The 16060-nt window shown below is 38.8% G+C and overlaps 2 protein-coding genes across 6 annotated transcripts in view; one reads left to right on the top strand and one right to left on the bottom strand.

Moving 5' to 3' along the window:
* The first annotated feature begins 5932 nt into the window (after window positions 1-5932).
* LOC106177105 (EF-hand calcium-binding domain-containing protein 10) lies at window positions 5933-7731 on the top strand. Its single transcript, XM_013559788.2, has 4 exons — window positions 5933-6088; window positions 6461-6625; window positions 6900-6990; window positions 7413-7731. Exons 1-4 carry the CDS (start codon window positions 5968-5970, stop codon window positions 7459-7461), a joined length of 426 nt encoding a protein of 141 aa, XP_013415242.1. The 5' UTR covers window positions 5933-5967; the 3' UTR covers window positions 7462-7731.
* A 1862-nt stretch (window positions 7732-9593) lies between these two features.
* LOC106177110 (cAMP-dependent protein kinase type II regulatory subunit) overlaps window positions 9594-16060 on the bottom strand; it is a 49269-nt gene continuing 42802 nt past the window's right edge. For all 5 annotated transcript variants that reach the window (XM_087014796.1, XM_087014799.1, XM_087014797.1 and 2 more), the window contains 6 exons: window positions 14378-14479; window positions 13589-13663; window positions 12929-12988; window positions 12454-12511; window positions 11817-11885; window positions 9594-11254 (listed from right to left, as the gene is read on the bottom strand). In XM_087014796.1, coding sequence (XP_086870922.1) covers window positions 11124-11254; window positions 11817-11885; window positions 12454-12511; window positions 12929-12988; window positions 13589-13663; window positions 14378-14479 — 495 coding nt within the window. In that variant the 3' untranslated portion in view covers window positions 9594-11123. The remainder of the gene's footprint in view (window positions 11255-11816; window positions 11886-12453; window positions 12512-12928; window positions 12989-13588; window positions 13664-14377; window positions 14480-16060) is intronic.

Below are 16060 nucleotides of genomic sequence, written 5' to 3'. Positions count from 1 at the left end.
TCCTAATGGAGTGTATGCTAACCCAGACAGAGCCTCCCTAACTTTCTGTTCAAATGGCTTTGCCTGGGAGATTCCCTGCCCCTTGGGTAGTGATGTCTACTCAAACGCTGCACCAGGGGAATCTCCCTGCGGTTTACACACCTCTGATTTACCAAAATTACTATCAGAGCTAGCTCTGGAGAAACCTGCGTCGTCCGGGGATCAGGTAACCAATTTCAAACTGCCGGAGTCAACACCCATTCCTAAAAGGTCGGAGGCGATGACGTCCAATGATGTGACGTCACAGCGACCAGCAGTGTCCAGTCCGAAGGTAGTGTCAAGCACACCGTCAACACCTAATGCAGCAATGAAGTCCCTGACGACACTGCCATCTGTGGATATCACTGTGGACAGCATTGAGTCTGTTTCCTGTCTGACTAATCCCTGTCGGGCATCTATTCCGGTTATACCAGTTCCACCGCCTATGCCGAGAAGCAATACCATGATGACAGGGGATACTATGCCAGCAAGTAATACCATGATGACAGGGGATACTATGCCAGCAAGTAATACCATGATGACAGGGGATACTAAGCCAGCAAGTAATACCATGATGACAGGGGATACTATGCCAGGTAGTAATACCATGATGACAGGGGATACTATGCCAGCACGTAATACCATGACGACAGGGGATACTATGCCAGCAAGTAATACCATGACGACAGGGGATACTATGCCAGCAAGTAATACCATGATGACAGGGGATGCTATGCCAGCAAGTAATACCATGATGACAGGGGATGCTATGCCAGCAAGTAATACCATGATGACAGGGGATGCTATGCCAGCAAGTAATACCATGATGACAGGGGATGCTATGCCAGCAAGTAATACCATGTTGACAGGGGATGCTATGCCAGCAAGTAATACCATGATGACAGGGGATGCTATGCCAGCAAGTAATACCATGGTGACAGGGGATACTATGCCAGCAAGTAATACCATGATGACAGGGGATACTATGCCAGCAAGTAACACAGTGAGTAACACAGTCATCAGGGGATGCTATGCCAGCAAGTAATACCATGATGACAGGGGATGCTATGCCAGCAAGTAATACCATGATGACAGGGGATGCTATGCCAGCAAGTAATACCATGATGACAGGGGATGCTATGCCAGCAAGTAATACCATGATGACAGGGGATGCTATGCCAGCAAGTAATACCATGATGACAGGGGATGCTATGCCAGCAAGTAATACCATGTTGACAGGGGATGCTATGCCAGCAAGTAATACCATGATGACAGGGGATGCTATGCCAGCAAGTAATACCATGGTGACAGGGGATACTATGCCAGCAAGTAATACCATGATGACAGGGGATACTATGCCAGCAAGTAACACAGTGAGGAGGGAGAATTCAATGTTGATCTTGACAATGGATCCAATGCCAGCAAGTAAGACCGAAGCGACACGGAATTCTATGCCAGCAAGTAATACCATGATGACAGGGGATACTATGCCAACAAGTAATACCATGGTGACAGGGGATACTATGCCAGCAAGTAATACCATGACGACAGGGGATACTATGCCAGCAAGTAATACCATGAAGACAGGGGATACTATGCCAGCAAGTAATACCATGATGACAGGGAATTCTATGCCAGCAAGTAATACCATGATGACAGGGAATTCTATGCCAGCAAGTAATACCATGATGACAGGGGATACTATGCCAGCAAGTAATACCATGATGACAGGGAATTCTATGCCAGCAAGTAATACCATGATGACAGGGGATGCTATGCCAGCAAGTAACACCATGATGACAGGGGATATTATGCCAACAAGTAATACCATGATGACAGGGGATGCTATGCCAGCAAGTAATACCATGATGACAGGGGATACTATGCCAGCAAGTAATACCATGATGACAGGGGATGCTATGCCAGCAAGTAATACCATGATGACAGGGGATACTATGCCAATAAGTAATACCATGATGACAGGGGATGCTATGCCAGCAAGTAATACCATGATGACAGGGGATGCCTTGCCAGCAAGTAATACCATGATGACAGGGGATGCTATGCCAGCAAGTAATACCATGATGACAGGGGATGCTATGCCAGCAAGTAATACCATGATGACAGGGGATGCTATGCCAGCAAGTAATACCATGGTGACAGGGGATACTATGCCAGCAAGTAATACCATGATGACAGGGGATACTATGCCAGCAAGTAACACAGTGAGGAGGGAGAATTCAATGTTGATCTTGACAATGGATCCAATGCCAGCAAGTAAGACCGCAGCGACACGGAATTCTATGCCAGCAAGTAATACCATGATGACAGGGAATTCTATGCCAGCAAGTAATACCATGATGACAGGGAATTCTATGCCAGCAAGTAATACCATGATGACAGGGGATACTATGCCAACAAGTAATACCATGGTGACAGGGGATACTATGCCAGCAAGTAATACCATGATGACAGGGGATACTATGCCAGCAAGAAATACCAAGATGACAGGGGATACTATGCCAGCAAGTAATACCATGATGACAGGGAATTCTATGCCAGCAAGTAATACCATGATGACAGGGAATTCTATGCCAGCAAGTAATACCATGATGACAGGGGATACTATGCCAGCAAGTAATACCATGATGACAGGGAATTCTATGCCAGCAAGTAATACCATGATGACAGGGGATGCTATGCCAGCAAGTAACACCATGATGACAGGGGATATTATGCCAACAAGTAATACCATGATGACAGGGGATGCTATGCCAGCAAGTAACACCATGATGACAGGGGATATTATGCCAACAAGTAATACCATGATGACAGGGGATGCTATGCCAGCAAGTAATACCATGATGACAGGGGATACTATGCCAGCAAGTAATACCATGATGACAGGGGATGCTATGCCAGCAAGTAATACCATGATGACAGGGGATACTATGCCAACAAGTAATACCATGATGACAGGGGATGCTATGCCAGCAAGTAATACCATGATGACAGGGGATACTATGCCAACAAGTAATACCATGGTGACAGGGGATGCTATGCCAGCAAGTAATACCATGATGACAGGGGATGCTATGCCAGCAAGTAATACCATGATGACAGGGGATGCTATGCCAGCAAGTAATACCATGATGACAGGGGATACTATGCCAACAAGTAATACCATGATGACAGGGGATACTATGCCAGCAAGTAACACAGTGAGGAGGGAGAATTCAATGTTGATCTTGACAATGGATCCAATGCCAGCAAGTAAGACCGCAGCGACACGGAATTCTATGTCAGCAAGTGATCCCATGACGACTGGGAATTCCATGTCAGCAAGTAATACTATGAAAACATGGAATTCTATGCCAGAAAGTAATTCTGGGATGACAGGGGTCCCCGCGCAAGCTAACAACGCTATGCATACCTTGAATTTAGTGACCAGCGATACTATGGAAGTATCGTCAAGAAATACCGTAAACACACCAGACAGCAGCCGCACGAATACTATGATGGATGTGAATTTACCTGTAAGAAAAAACACAAGGCGTAGGATTATGCCAGCCATAGATATCAGTATGAATAGGCTGTATTTTCCAGCTAATAATCTTCTACAAGTTGGTAAGACCCTAGACGTACCAACAAGTAATACTTCTAACATGCCAGCAAGGAATACCCTGAACATACCTGCGACGGTAACCATAAAAACCAATGACATTCCAACGGAAACAACTTCCAATATGCCAGCGCGTATTTACTACTAATAACCAGCTTGGAAAACTATTAAAAAGGCCGATGAAAAACATGCATCCCCTCTCACACCTGTCCCTGGGTTTATGGACCAACAGAATTAACTGGTTTATCTTTGATAAAATAGACGAAAATAGTTATTGAAGATAATAGCAACTTTGCGGCTTAATTTGCTTGGTCTTTTGAAGGGTTAAGTTTTGATGTTGACAAGTTTTCCCATGGGCTTTATCAAATTTTAATAACTGAGGTTTTTATGAACTTTTAAAGTGCATCGAATCATTTAAACACTTACAAGTATATTTTTAGATTGTGCATCTCACCACTATTTGTTTTTTATTGTAAAATCCAACTTTTTAAGTTGCAAATAAATACATATTATTATTATTATTATTATTATTATTATTATTATTATTATTATTATTATTATTATAGGAATATAAGCAATGTCAGAATATCGATACAGTTGAATTGTTCAGTCAGAACCGTTTCTTTTGTGAAATTTGATGTTAATAAAATGATACCAGGAGCATATCATTTCACAGTCATTTATCTCCCTCAAAGTATATTGGTTCAGTAAGGGTGACACTCCTATTGTCCAGTGTGTGTATATAGGCCTATATATACTACCATCGTCATTCAAACCTACCTGTATCCATAAAATAACAAAAAGATATTTAATTAAATTAACCTATTAATTTTTCTTGTCAAAGGAGATTAATTACTTTTAAAGATGCAAGTGGTGCTGTCAATTATGGCTGTCAACTTCTTCGACTCTGCTTCAAGGAAGCGCTGATGTAACTGTATGGTGTGCACTAAGATATATCATAGCATACAGAATAACATTAAATATCATGAGAAGCACACTTAATACTCCCAAACACCAACACGCTAAATTACAGATATATCCCCAAGAAATGCTGTCGACACAAGTGCTTCATAAAAATACAATTAAATAGACACCGATGTGAAGTCCCAAGTAGATTGAAACCATAAAAAGTATAGAGATTCCAAACATGTCACTTATTCGCTTCTTGGTAACTATGGTTTTATATCTTAACGGAACCGTCATGGCAGTATGTATTAATATAATGGTTTTGTCGATCAATACATGTGGACTCTGTAATTAATAATGTATCATCTCCCCAAAATACCTTCGATCCTAGATATTTTAATTCAGAGGAAAATGAGGCATAGTTAACGTCGTGGCCCTAATTGGCATTTAATATACCATTAAAAATGCCATATATACAAGTACATGTAACCATACATTTTTGCGGGTTCCACGCGTTTTAGCATTAGGCCTATGGTAGCCTGGAGTGGGTTCAATTTTTGAGTTCCAGTTTTTTATAGCCGTATCTAGACTTCCTTAAAGGATCTTAAAATTAGAGTCAGTGATCATATTCTGGAAATGGAAAGAGGACGCTACACCAGACCTAAAACACCACGCGAGGAACGATTCTGTCCCCACTGTCCCCACTGTCCCCACTGTCCTGCAATCGAGGACGAAGTGCACTTCCTACTAGAATGTAGACACCATGTAAAAGAGAGGGAGGGCATGTGACATGCATTACCTAGCAAGCAGTGACGAGAAGGTTAAAATCATACTAAGCCCAGAAAATGAGAAAGAATTGTACGCTGTTGGTAAATACATTCATAGGGCAATTTCCAAAAGAAATGAGCATCTGCCACACTGAAGTAGCCTCATCCTGCTATATATTATATGAACCATAAGTATGGCACATTAGATACATATAGCTATAAGCCTATCAAAGAAAATGTGTGTTCCCTCAGTGTATTGACCTATTTACAATTGTTATAAGTATTCTAAACAACGTATACACTGTAATTAATAATCTTAAACACTGTATTAGTATTAGTAGTAATCCATAGTGATGTATAACTATTTATTTATTTATATATTTGTAGTATAGAGGGCTAACAAATGTAACTGCCACATTTAATGCTCGAATAAATTATTTATTAATTTTTCATAATGAAATTTATTCAGGTTCATCTCTATTCAAATTTGACTTCAGATTGCCTACAACCGTTATCAAGAATATTACTTTGCGCGTAGCATATGGAGTTTTACTGTTACTGCAGTGTTGCGGGCAGTGATTGTGGTAGGTGCGCCGGTGAATGCGCCTGAGAAAATTACCCACAGTTCGTTGCGTGTTGCTAGCGAAAACAAAGATGGCGTCTGACGGAAAAGACAAGTGGCCGCGGCAGGTCGACGCTCACGAATATTTGAAAAATCATCGCATTTTAGACTTATTTGATAATTTCACAGCACAGCTTATATATAATAAACCAGGTAGGTTTAATTTACGATGCAATATGTTTCCTTACATCTCAACGTACGCCAGATTTAGTTAGTGAATTCTGGCACTAACTGTGTATTGGACTCGTTCGGAAAATATTCCCCGTAGTTGGCAAGTGCCTGGTATCAGAATCATATCTCTACAAGCTGTGAGCCTTTTAACATAGGTGTTTTGTAAAAATATTACAATGAACTGTGAAAAATGTTTACTTTTTCAGTAAAATACACAAGCAGTGACATTTGTAGTAATAATAATAATAATATATTTTAAAAGCGGATAAGGCCGGGTGCCTTCCTTCCACGTCCTCAACTACAACTATTGGAGTATGTAACTGAAAATTAAATCTTACCGACTTTCATTTTCAGAGGATCCCAAGAAATTTCTTATTGATCAGTTAGAAAAATTAAAAAATGCAAGAACAACAAAATTGGACTTTCCTTGCCTATTTGACGAAAGTAACATAAGGTCTATATTTGGAATGCTTGACCCCACTGAAAGGGGTTATATCACTTTACAGCAATACAAAGAAGGTAAGAATTTCACAAATTTAAAACGACATTATATATATAACTGAATTTTCCCCAAATACGAGTCAAGCTGTTGCAGTTCATTTTGGAGTGCTACGTACAGTACTAGTATAATTGCAATGTACTAGTACTCCTTAGCATTACGAGTACATGTACACTGTACCTCTGCTGTTGCTTTTTGCTATTTAATTTGCACAATGTCCATATTATAGTATAGTATAATAGTATATTAAATAGTGTTGAACAGTATAAGATAACCATGTATTATGTTTCTCAGCTCTGATGACCCTTGGGGTCACTGACCTAGACCAACACCCGGCTGGAGGAGAGCTGGACAGGATCAACCTGGATACCTTCACACGGGAGGCGTAAGTATATAGACGTCGGAATACACACAAACACACACACACACACACCGCTACAGTCCTGGCCTCAGTACATCCTATCTTGTCATTTCAATTTGTTGTTGAAAAGCTTTCCACATAAAGACATTTTGGAAATTGCTTTACAACAATGGGATTTCCATGATAATAAATAACGTCTGTGAGTTTTATATATTTGGTGAAGTAACTTTTTAAGTTCACACTTTTCTGCAACTGGTTTTTGTTGAAAAGACAGGTAAAGTGATATTTTTAAGCAGCGTTTTAACGAAATTGTGTCAAAAGCATTTATTTACAGGTTATTTTAAGAAATGGGGACTTTTAAGACAACAAATAACACACGTTATTGTTATGACCAGGAAGACCAAACCACAACATTATTATTATTATTAGTTTCCATTCTGTTTCAGGAAACGCGGGCTTGCAAGAGCTTCTGCCACATTTGAAGAAAGCAAGTGATTTAAAGACTCCATTTAAAATAAACTTTGTGACATCATGTTCGTTACTTTAAGCTGAAAATGACGTTGAGTGAGTTCGGTGGACATCGAGAAGGGGAATGACATCACATAATTCAATGTTTTTGGAGGACAAGAAGTTGAATGAATTTTTGGAAACGTTGCCGTCCGTTTAATGTTAACTTTTCCATGTGTCCTTCTTTTATATGTTTTTTTATTTGTAAATATATCGGTTCTAATTAAAGTCAACGTCTATATACGTCAGTAAACATTACATACTGGTATTTTCTATATTTCTTTGGTGTGTTTACTTACTGCGTGCGTTCTGTCAATATTTGGGAACAAGAGGCATTGCCTGTTGCACAGTGGGGGACAAAAAGGAGCTTTTTCAACCCGAGAAAAATTGGTCTAAAGTAGTAATATCTGCGAAAATCTAGAGGCTAGAATAACATTCTAGACAGCAGGCGTGTCGTAGGACTACGCGATCTCCTTTTTTTTTTTTTTTTTTTTTTTTTTTCAGGAAAAATAAAGTGCCCAAAATGCAATAATTCTGAATTATCAACGGAAAATGAGTTACGGCTCAACTGTTTACCTTTTCAAAAAAAAAACGTATCTTAATGTTACATAAATTCTAGTGAATATATTATATCCCTATCTCTCTCTCACTCTCTCGCATTCCGCTTTTCTACAGTGTAACAAAGACGTAAAGCGACTAATTTAAAAAGATAAACATGTAAAAGCAAGATTTAAAGCAGTAAACTTTCATTTATCACATTGCTATCATAATGATGACAGTAATAAAAGACCTTTTCCAAAATGATAAATTACATGGGGGTAGTGTGTTTTATCAGGATATAAACCCGTACTCTACGTACTCATTCTCTACACAAATTAAACGTATAATACATGTAAGACGGCGACATAAAATATGTTTGTCTCATTACTATCCGATTTGCTATAAATTGTGAAAACGATATCTATAGCGTAACGTAACGTTGCTTTGTGTCGTCATAGGTAGAATATACGTACATGTGACGCTCCAGTGACTTAGTAACAGTAGTCGCCATGGTGAAATTCATCACAGAATACATCCATGGAAGTTATGTGGATATCTGTCTATGATAACCTCCGGGATTCATGCACGTTCACATGCTGTCAATGAAGAGAATATTGTTGACAATGTGCCTGGGATATTTAGCATTTGTGCTGCCAGTGACCATCTTCCGGCTCCGGGATGTGTGTCTTCTCCTGCTGCTGACCCTGACCTCCGAGGTGACAGTGGTCAACATGGCGACCTACCTGGACATCAGACTTGGTCGGGTGGCACTGGGTCTGGAGGAAGTGCCCACGGCACAGGACATACTGCTGAGGCTAGAGGAGGAGGAGGGAGAGGAGGAGGAGGAGGAGGATGACGACCTGGAGGAGCTGCCATACTTACAACCAGTTTAAAGCGCTTAAACTATATCAAAATATTATTGACGAAATCTATTTTAATGTTTTGTTTATGGAACCTGTAGAAGAAACAAAGTTTTATTTCACAAACTTAATAAAAAGATTTTAAAGAGTAAAAATTGGAAAGCAAGCAAAGGGAAATCTTCATCAATAACAATTTCCAAATCTTAAAAATTGTTTATTGTTGCTTCCATTTAAACGTCATGTCCGACCAAACTCTGAAGCCATTCACTCCATTGATTTAAAATTGTAGTTTTGTTTACTACCTGTACATAGTGTATACGCAGCATTCATATAAAGTTTTAAGCGTGTCAATATTTACTAAAAGATTTTTAAGCATGGCAATACACATGGCACCCAGTGTATAATAATCTAACATGAGAAATTTCGAATGCAGTACATGGGCGATTTATTTGTATCATCCCGACATGATGCAGGTGAGGTGAAATATCTCGGCGTTTTCAGGGTACTTATCTACAAGATGGGGAAAGGAACGAGGTGCTTTGGAAGAGACTGAATCACCGTGTATTATCTGGAGCTGGTCAAGCAAGGAGTTATAACTCCTTGGGTCAACTTACATTCGGACCCAGATACTGTTAGCTTAGACACGACAAACGGGAAAACTGTGGCATATACTGGGTGAGAAAATAAAACAAACATGAAATAAATACAACATTTCTAAAATATTTTTTCACATTTTATTAAAATAACCACTTGTGAATTTTTGTCAGCAGTTGACAGACGCAAGCTGTGGACCTTTTAATTTATTCTTAACACGTGACCAGGGGCACGTGACCAGGAATCATTAAAAAATTGAGAACAGCCAACGACAAGATGAAGCAACATTGAATAACATTGTACTAACACAGTACTAACATTAGAAATATCTACAACAATTCTCAGAAAACGTACAATGAATAAACATTAAATACTACTAAACATCAACCACTTTCTATCAACTATTAATCATACTCCCGAGAACGGCCAACTTTGAGCATTGTTAGATTATTCTAGGAAGATGTGAATACTTGGAACATATTAAATACTAATCGATTTATCCTGAAAATGTGTTCATATTCTGCTTTAAACTTTGGCAATATGCTACATAATATACTTATGCTTAAATAATGACATATTGAGGTTAAATTTAAAGGGGGACTTATGAAAATTTGTTGCATATGGATAAACTCACAATTTATGGCAAGGTGATCGACCGAGTTTCAACACTCAGATTTGGTTTAAATATATTTGGTATAAATGCTGTCAACTGGCACAACCCACATTTGTCAACACAAAGAAATTAACTGAAATACTATGAATAATTACTCAGATGAGTGTGCAGCACCAAATCAACATTGGAAGTCTACATATAGGTTTATATATCCATACCATACAGCTAACATGTCCAAAGTAAGATTACAGTCTAGCTCCAGGTAAAGAAATTACAAAAAATATCCACCCCAACTCATCACTGACCTTGGTGCTGTAGAGCAAACATGTCAAAATTTACTACTGTATAAACCCGCCTGGTGTGCCCCTCCCTACAGAAGAGCAGTCCACTCCACTCTCCAGAACATTTTCTCTTGCTATAAGACTAGATTGAAATCTTATTAAACATACATCTACTTCATGTGCACCACTGGAGTGTTTGCAACACAGCATGTAATTATATCAACAAAATCATGGTTTATTTTTAAATACTGACTTCAACACATGTTAGCCCCCCCCCATCCCCTTCTACATTGTCTTCTCTTTCAAATCAAGATATATGTCTACTAAGCACAACCTGTAGATTTTATAGAGACACCCCCCCCCCAAAAAAAAAAAAAAAAAAAAAAAAAAAAAAACCCTACCTTGCCACCATACAAATCAAGAAAGTGAAGAACAAAACTTGTGAAATCACTCAGTCTAGGTTATGCCCCACCCCCACCCTCATTGATGTGAGTACCTTGCTGCCACCCAGGACACAGTGCTGCATATGGTCACATGTGGCACCCAGTAACTGATTGTGCTGATTTACAATGAATAAAGCTAAACTGATTCCCCAGTACACGGTCTACTCTCAGAGCAGTGAAATGTCCAAGTTAATTAATTTGTCTTAAATTATCATACATTTCATTTTGAATTTCATCCAAACAGAGTACAGAGATAAAATTAATTGATACTTAATACTCTGATACTTTATTACACAAGTTTTATATTCTGGTCTATTTTTCATCGTAGGTCTGTGATCTCCACTTTTGAGCCAAAGACTTGAGCTAACTGTTCTTCATATTCATCTATATTCCGTTTCATGACATCCATGCAAGGCCCCAGGAGACGCTCAAAAGCTTGAACATCAAGCACTGAAATACAGATGGATGCTATAAGAATATACATAAACACGTAATTTTATAATACTAAAGAAAAGTGGAACAGCCTCTTCCCATGCCTAGATCGATCCATCTGGATCGGTCTAACTCCCTGGAGAGTCTCACTAAATTGCTATCAACTAACTGACTTAAATGTCTGTCACGCCTACCGAATCAGTTAGGGGGTAGAGATAATTACCCCCTAACAGCTTTACTAGGCGTGACAGACATTTAAGTCAGTAAAGTTGATGGCAATTTAGTAAGACTCCCCAGGAAGATAGATCAATCCAAATATCTGTGGGAATGGTCCCTAGAAGAGCTCCACACTTTGGAATTACACAAAATCAACCATTTCAACAATAGTTAAACGAATAATCCTTCCCCATTTCATATTTTAAAACACTCCATCTCAAACATCACTCCTTTTGCATAGTCTTCATATCCAAATTATCATCCTGCAATTTTGTAAAAATTGAAAAAAAATATGGGGTTTCATGTATATGAAATGTTTTTTCCTCTATTCCAATAAAAGAGTGTGTAGAAATGACTAGGGTACCTGCACACTTAGTAGTACCCACAGCATACGCAGACGCCGCCCTTGGTTTGTGGGTTAGAAGTGCCAGCTCTGGAAATTCAAAGTAATACATATATATATATATATACTGTCTGTATATGTGTGAAAGGTCCATATCACCAACAACTTGTTGACAATTTAACTATAAATATATATAAGTCATATAAACTACCACCTTACCAGCATAATCAACCCATGGTTGATAGCCAAGTGGTGTCATATGATATTTAAGGTCTGCCAGTGATATTTAAGACTTGCCTGTGATATCAAAATTATGCCAGTGATATTTAAGGTCTGCCAGTGATATTTAAGACTTGCCTGTGATATCAAAATTATGCCAGTGATATTTGAGTTCTGCCAGTGATATTTAAGACTTGCCTGTGATATCAAAATTATGCCAGTGATATTTGAGTTCTGCCAGTGATATTTAAGACTTGCTTGTGATATCAAAATTATGCCAGTGATATTTGAGTTCTGCCAGTGATATTTAGGTTCTGTATCTGACATATAAGGTCTTCCAGTTATATGCAAGGCCTGCTAGTGACATTTAAATCCTGCCAGTGATATTTAAGGTCTGTTAGTGACATTTAGGGTCTGCTAGTGACATTAAGTGTCTTACCTCCTAAGTAACCGCCTGTCTTTATCCTGTTTACTTCCTTTTCGTCATTACTATCATTCTGAAAAAAGAAATAATTTCAACACATAAAAGAAAGAAAAGTTTGAAACAGAGGTGACATGTAGGTAAAATATAGATGAACATGTAGATTTACTGTCAAATTAAGTTAATTGACACTCAACAAAAACGACCAAAATATTTCAGTACTTGTTGCCTTACAAAATCTGTTTATCACAATTATGGGAGGACACAACTCACATCACAGTGATATAAATGTGTTGACTGGGTGACACAGTTAACACATCACAGTGATATAAATGTGTTGACTGGGTGAAACAGTTAACACATCACAGTGATATAAATGTGTTGACTGGGTGACACAGTTAACACATCACAGTGATATAAATGTGTTGACTGGGTGACACATCTGTCCTATATAAATACTGCACACATGACTACAAGCCTACTACCCACTTACCTTCACAGTGATCCTCACTTCTCCTGACTCTACAAAATACATGCAGTCTGCTGTGTCTCCCTGGAAATACAACACACCGAAGTAGAAGATACTGAGAAATACATCACACTGGGGTAGAGTACCCTGAGAAGGAGTTCACTAACTTTGTGAACCTTACTTGTATTTTACCCAGGAGCCTACTTGAAGCTGACAAAAGGGGTACCTTATATGTAAATCAATGGGGGTTGGGGGGGGGGGGGGGGCTGTGGGAGACAATGTGTAGGGAGACTGGCTGCCCAACCTCCTCTATGACAAGAAGTAATAAAGTGAAAATATTAATGAAATGACCATTGAGAGGTGGATGAAGAAATGAGACTAAAGTTGTACCTGCACTACCACCCGCTGTGACCTGCACAAACAGTATGGGAACACCTGCCTCAGAGCTCTGCCTACTTCAAGTTGTCATAATTAACAATATTGACAGGAAGACAGTCATGGGTTCTTTTCATATGACAAAGAATATTTTAAACATCTGTATCTATAATAGCCATACAGGGCTTTGTATAGTTAAACCCATGGAAGGTTACCCATCTGTTTAAGTTTGTATATGAATGAAGATCAGTTAAAGTCTGTATGTGTACTACATCTACTGATGTCAGGTTTATGCAGTGGCTGTATTACCTGCTTGATAATTTGTGTTCCATCTTCATATGTCTTTGAGATCAAGGCATCAGCTACATTCATTCTCTCATAAGGCTGAAGGAGAAAATCAATACAAAGATGATTCAGCTAAATACTATCAACAGTTAATTAGCTTTATAAAATACTTGTCTGATATATTCATGCACGCAATGTAATGTAATCTTGAGTTATCTGACTTGGGAATAATTTTTCCAATATGTATGTATGTCAAAACTAGCATCTGGTAGAGCGCTTATAAATTGACAGCATAGTTACGTCTTTCTCAAAATAAACAACAGAAGTCCAATTTAGACATTCAGTAAAATTAGGACCCTCCAAAAATACATTCCAGTCAAGTTTTCCCCTGTACTTGGTCATAATAAATGTTGGTGAGTATACCTGCAGATAGCATGTTTCTGTAACTACAGAAGCACATGGTATCATATTTAACAACAGGTATTTCCCTATCTATTACATTATTTCTTTTAATGACAGGCTAAATGTTAATGGACTTAGGATTCAGACACATAAGCAGCAATGGCTGCCAGCTCTCCTTTCTAAGACTCTGTGTGTGTGTGTGTGTGTGTGTGTGTGTGTGTGTGTGTGTGTGTGCGTGCGCACACTCACATAAATCATTTTGCCATGTGTGTGAGATCATGTGTATGTCCACATGTGCACGCATGCGTGCAAGAACCCGTACTCCTGCACATATATGTTACACACCAATGTAAGCAAAAACATGAGTTTTTATGCATTTCTGCCATTGAACAAATCTTGATTCTTCCTTACCTCTAGTGTCTTGAGCATAGGCACAGTTTCTAACAAGTTTTCATACATTTTCCTCTTGTTAAAGGCATTTTTGAGTACTATTCTTCTGAATGTATGACGGTCCTAGATAAAAATAAAAAAAATTAAAATCACTACATTTCTATAAGAACATGTACAACCCCCATGCTGTGCTCGGCTCCACCTTTACCCTTTTGCAAGGAAGTAAAATATTTATTTCAGGATTATCAACAGAAAAATGTTGAAGCTAAAGAAAATATCTTTAGGCAGAGCCCAACAGTAAATTGTAAGGAGGTGTATCTCTATCACAAAACACTGGCCTGGAGGAAAGGAGAGAGGGATAAAATGGAAAATAAAATTTACACCATCTTCAGGAGTAATATTTCTCAAAACTAAATCAGCTTTTGATAACCTTATGCACCAGGCAATGGATGGCATAGAGGCTATGCTGGCACCTGTGTATATTGTCTCATACACCAGGCGCCAAACACATGGCACTGTTATAAAGTATTCAGCTGATTGCCACTAAAAGCTGGGACTCTGAATACATAATGTATCACAGACTGATGTCTCCCCACAGACTACCATGTCTTTGTGCAGTGAGGCTAACAGAAAACCACTGGAGTATATAGCAAAATAATGGTTATTACTATCTGAGTTATACAGGGGAAAAATCAAGTCTCTCTCTCTCTCCCCCTCCCCTTTCTTCCCCTATCTGTACCTCATTCTACACATCTGAGATGATATGACATCCATAAAGATCTCTTGGAACAGTACCAGTTGACCAGGTCAAGATTTCTGTGCTAGCAGCCTATTTCATAGGTCTGAGGGCAACCTTGACGTCATTTACCCTAGGTAGCTAGACCCTCTGGGAGGTCTGCTACAACAATAGCCATTCTGTGTCCTCTCTATCTTACAATGATACCACTTAACTAGGGATTATCTGCTGCTATAATGTTCAGTATAGGTTCATCAGAAAGCCATTAAATGTAATGCAGTTCCAGATAAAAAATAATGAATACAGGGCTGAATAGATATTGACATGGGAGAAAATGCCAGCTGGTCTTTAGACCCAGGTCAGACACATGGTAGGAAGTGAAAACACAAGTATAACATCACTTTATTTGGTCACAATGTCATGAAATGACACAAATAGTGGTGATGTCAAAATTTGAAGCAGTTAGATAAAAACACTGTTTTGTGAATTAATCCATCCCCACACTCCAAGAAATCCCTGCTGATAATAAAGATATCTGTTGGCTTGGTGACCATGTAGTATTTGAGCCATGATGAATCTGCTGTAACAAAATATGTATTTGTTATCCTACCCCACTATATCAAGTTAAAACAATGCCTACATCTAAGACATAGGGACCATTCCCAGATCCTATCCTACTAACTGTGGATCGATCTATTTCTAAGGGGATTCTCACTAAATTGCCTGTCATGCATGCTGAAGCTGCTATGGGGTAATTTATTATTGTTAAGCAGCTTCAGTAGGCATGCCAGACATCTAAGCCACTTAAACTGAATGCAATTTAACGAAAAAAACCCTGGGAGATGGATTCATCCTGTTAGATCAATCTAGGTATGAGAAGCCAGTCCTAGGCTTCGTTCACATGCAATGTCTATTTTCTAAAAATCTATTTTCTATTTGCGGTATCTTGTAATCATGGTCTGTGCCCT

This window comes from Lingula anatina, chromosome 6 (assembly GCF_051362555.1).
Source record: "Lingula anatina isolate TDL-2025a chromosome 6, LinAna3.0, whole genome shotgun sequence".
NCBI lineage: Eukaryota > Metazoa > Brachiopoda > Lingulata > Lingulida > Lingulidae > Lingula > Lingula anatina.
Note: the sequence above shows the minus strand (reverse complement) of the source record. Positions and strands in the feature narration are given on the sequence as shown.